Source organism: Paracoccidioides brasiliensis (genome assembly GCF_000150735.1).
Source record: "Paracoccidioides brasiliensis Pb18 unplaced genomic scaffold supercont2.7, whole genome shotgun sequence".
Lineage (NCBI taxonomy): Eukaryota > Fungi > Ascomycota > Eurotiomycetes > Onygenales > Ajellomycetaceae > Paracoccidioides > Paracoccidioides brasiliensis.
The window spans coordinates 872878-875965 of record NW_011371364.1 but is presented as its reverse complement, the minus strand read 5'-3'; the positions used below and the strand labels follow the sequence as shown (position 1 = coordinate 875965).

The following is a 3088-nucleotide window of genomic DNA, read 5'->3' as shown; positions in this document are numbered from 1 at the left end:
CGACGATTGGGAAAACCTAACCGAAAAATCTGATATGGGCTGCAGATGAGTGTCGACATTTTCCACATTACACCGAGCGCACACAGGGGTCGTTATTGAACGCAAACGGGTCGCTTTAACTTGGCACTTTCGCAGGGCTGATCCAGAGTACGGCGCTTTTCAGGCCAGAGAGTGCAGGCTGCATCTTGAAAATACGGTGGTGAAAAGATGGCCCGTCGAGGTCTTGTCTGGCAAGGCGAATTTGGAAGTCCGGCCGACATTTGTCAATAAGGGGTCCATTACCACGCGTCTGGTGAATGAGTTTAAATACAAACAGGGCCAGGACCCAGATTTTGTTCTATGTTTAGGTGATGATTTCACTGATGAAGGTTCGTAGTTATCTTTCTATATACGCTGCTGGCAAAAGCACTGGGCGATATTACTATAATATCGTTACCATACTAATCCATATTATCTAACAGACATGTTTCGCGCGCTCATCAGCAGCAACCTTCCGCGGGAACGAGTCTTTTCCGTTACTGTTGGTGCCAGCTCGAAACAGACACTTGCGACCTGGCATCTGCTCGAGCCAGCCGATGTCATTAGTACGATCGCCCTCTTAAATAGCAAAGCAACTCCCAGTGAAATGGTCCGCCAGTAAGGCCGCACGGCGAGCGGAAGCTGTTAATCATTAGTGAAAGCACTTAGTTTTAAACACCAGGGTCTCTCTCCATCACTCTACTACCCAGAACACCCCCACCACCACCTCCTCCCCTTCCTCCTCAATCTTTTCTTTGCTTTTCTTCTTCTTTACTGCATTATATCATTTATTCGGTATTTGAGTAGTGTTTAGTCCGCTTTTCCTCTTAAGGCAGCCGTCAACATGACATGGAGGAATGCAAGTACAACCTTACGACGTAAATCTACAGTCAGGGGAGATTCAGGGAGATATTCGGGAGATAGGAGGCGTGGGAGTGGTATGTTGGCCTTTTTTATAGAGTATTAATACATCGTTTTAGGCGTGTACGCTACCTTTTCACAACAATACTCCATACCCTAGGCAATATTAGATAGTGTGAGCACTTCAGATATCTAACATCAAATTAGAGATGTATGATTCCAGTCCTTGCCCTTGGGCCCCTATTTTAGAGCTTCAACCGCAAAAACACCGTCCCCTCAATTGCCTTCTCATAATACTTCTCAACCACACCAAACCCCACCCCCCTAAACATATTAATCGCCTCTCGCATATCAGGCAACATTTCAAGCATCACCTTTTCATACCTGATCTCCCGCGCGATGTCCAATATAACTTTCACCAGCGCCTTTCCCACCCCCGTGCTGGTGGCGTGACATATAACCGCTTCCGTTCACAATCTTTGGGTTTCGCATAACTACCACTAGCCCCAGCATCACCATCGTTGCCACTGCTGTAGAGCTTGGGCTGTGACGGAGATGCAGGAAGGGCGTCCAGTTGTCCTTGCAGGCAGAGTGGACGGAGAGCTATGCAGCCAAGTGGCTGTGGCTGTGCCTGTGACTGTGGGGGTTTTTGGTCATGGGCTTTTAGCAGTGGCTCAGTCTGCAGGGCTATGAGTCTGGCGGCGCATAACTGCCGGGCAGACCGGCCATTTCGGACTCGAAGTCTTGATAGGAGAGATCGAGCCCCGGCATGTAAGGTTTTATTAGGGATACGGCGGTTGAGAGATCTTCCGGGGTGCGGACCGGGCGAATGGTAAACATCATGAGACTCGCGGAGGCGTTGAATATGTTCTCCCGGGGGGTTCCAGAGACTTACGGTGGTTTATTTTATGGGTCTGGGGTCCGAGAGGAGAAGAATACATAGACTTGAAGAGGCTGGGAGTGACTGCAGAGCCTTTTAAAAAACGGGTTTCATAATTTGCCAGTGCTTGAATGAAGCATCGCTATTCACCTGTCCTGGTTCATGCGATCATATTCGTAGTTTTGACGCAGCGGTGGGAGAGTGCCTAACTAACCAACTGGTTAATTGTATGAAGCATTCAACTTGCGAGCATCAAGCGCAGATGGGAAACGTGAAAAATCCCCAGTGAATAATGCATATATTGGAGTTAAAAAGGCTTCTCCATTTTCAGTTCCAGTTCAATTCGCGTGTTTGTTTCCATTCTACAGCTCATCTTCCACTATCACCTCCACTGCACACCGAAGTAATTAAGTTAAAAGTCATCTACACGAACGGGTTCATGTGGTCTTAAGGAAGACGGAGATAAGAGAACCACTTGCATGGGCTACAAGCTGAACATTACAATACTCACTAGCTACGACAATCGCGCTTATGAAATCCTTCGAAATACTTCAACACCCGGGAGATCTTCTGAGGCTGGATCTCCTATGGGGTTGTTGAAATCGTGTTAACATTCAACAACGCTCAACACCAGCTCCAGCACTTGCGGTGAGTTTAACATAGTTATTGGTATCATCATCTTTAGGGTTTGCTCTGTGAACCATCGATTATTGCTTTGCTAACGGAAGAGAAGGGGAAATAACCGTTGAAAGTACGTACTCTCATACTTCGTTGAAACAATTTCAGCTCCAACTTCCCTGAAGCCCCTTTCAACAAGCAACATCGAGGCGAGATTGGCGCACATCCGTGGCATGATGCATCGAGCCAATAGCTAATTAGTTAACGGTAACTAATAGTTAATGAGCTGGATCGCCCACTTGGCCAGGTTCCGCTATTTATTTCGCTCAACAAGAGCAAGCCATCTCCCCGAGAGCCTAAATTTAACATGGTAACTAGCTGCAGCTTTCTTCAACCCAGTCTCCGTGAGCGTAGAGAGTTCAGGCCGACATATCAAGGGAATTACGTAAACTAGTTAACTGACGTTCACTGACTGACTGATAGCTGTCCCTCTGGACCCCAGAATTGCTTTCATTTCAGTGAAGAATATCTCTATGTTCGGTGATCTATCTCCCGACACTGTTAAGCTACGTGGGAGGAAAGCAGGCAAATGCAATGTCTACAGACAAAGTTGGCAATCGTAAGGATGGCTCATCATATACACAAATTGCCTGTATCGGCAGTGGGCTCTCCGGTGTCGCGTTGGGTGCAACGCTGAAGAGATGGTACAAC

At 47.3% G+C, this 3088-nt stretch overlaps 2 protein-coding genes across 2 annotated transcripts; one reads left to right on the top strand and one right to left on the bottom strand.

Annotated features, from left to right (window-relative positions):
- Positions 1 to 45: 45 nt before the first annotated feature.
- Positions 46 to 640, top strand: PADG_12009 (trehalose-phosphatase; the record flags this gene model as incomplete). Its single annotated transcript, XM_010763297.1, has 3 exons — positions 46 to 88; positions 147 to 368; positions 462 to 640. The coding sequence occupies 3 exons, from the start codon at positions 46 to 48 to the stop codon at positions 638 to 640; spliced, it is 444 nt and encodes a 147-aa protein (XP_010761599.1).
- A 654-nt stretch (positions 641 to 1294) lies between these two features.
- On the bottom strand, positions 1295 to 1719 carry PADG_05962 (uncharacterized protein; the record flags this gene model as incomplete). The annotated part of the gene is made up of 2 exons (XM_010762977.1): positions 1295 to 1539; positions 1602 to 1719. 2 exons carry the CDS (start codon positions 1717 to 1719, stop codon positions 1295 to 1297), a joined length of 363 nt encoding a protein of 120 aa, XP_010761279.1.
- Between the last annotated feature and the right edge of the window lie 1369 nt (positions 1720 to 3088).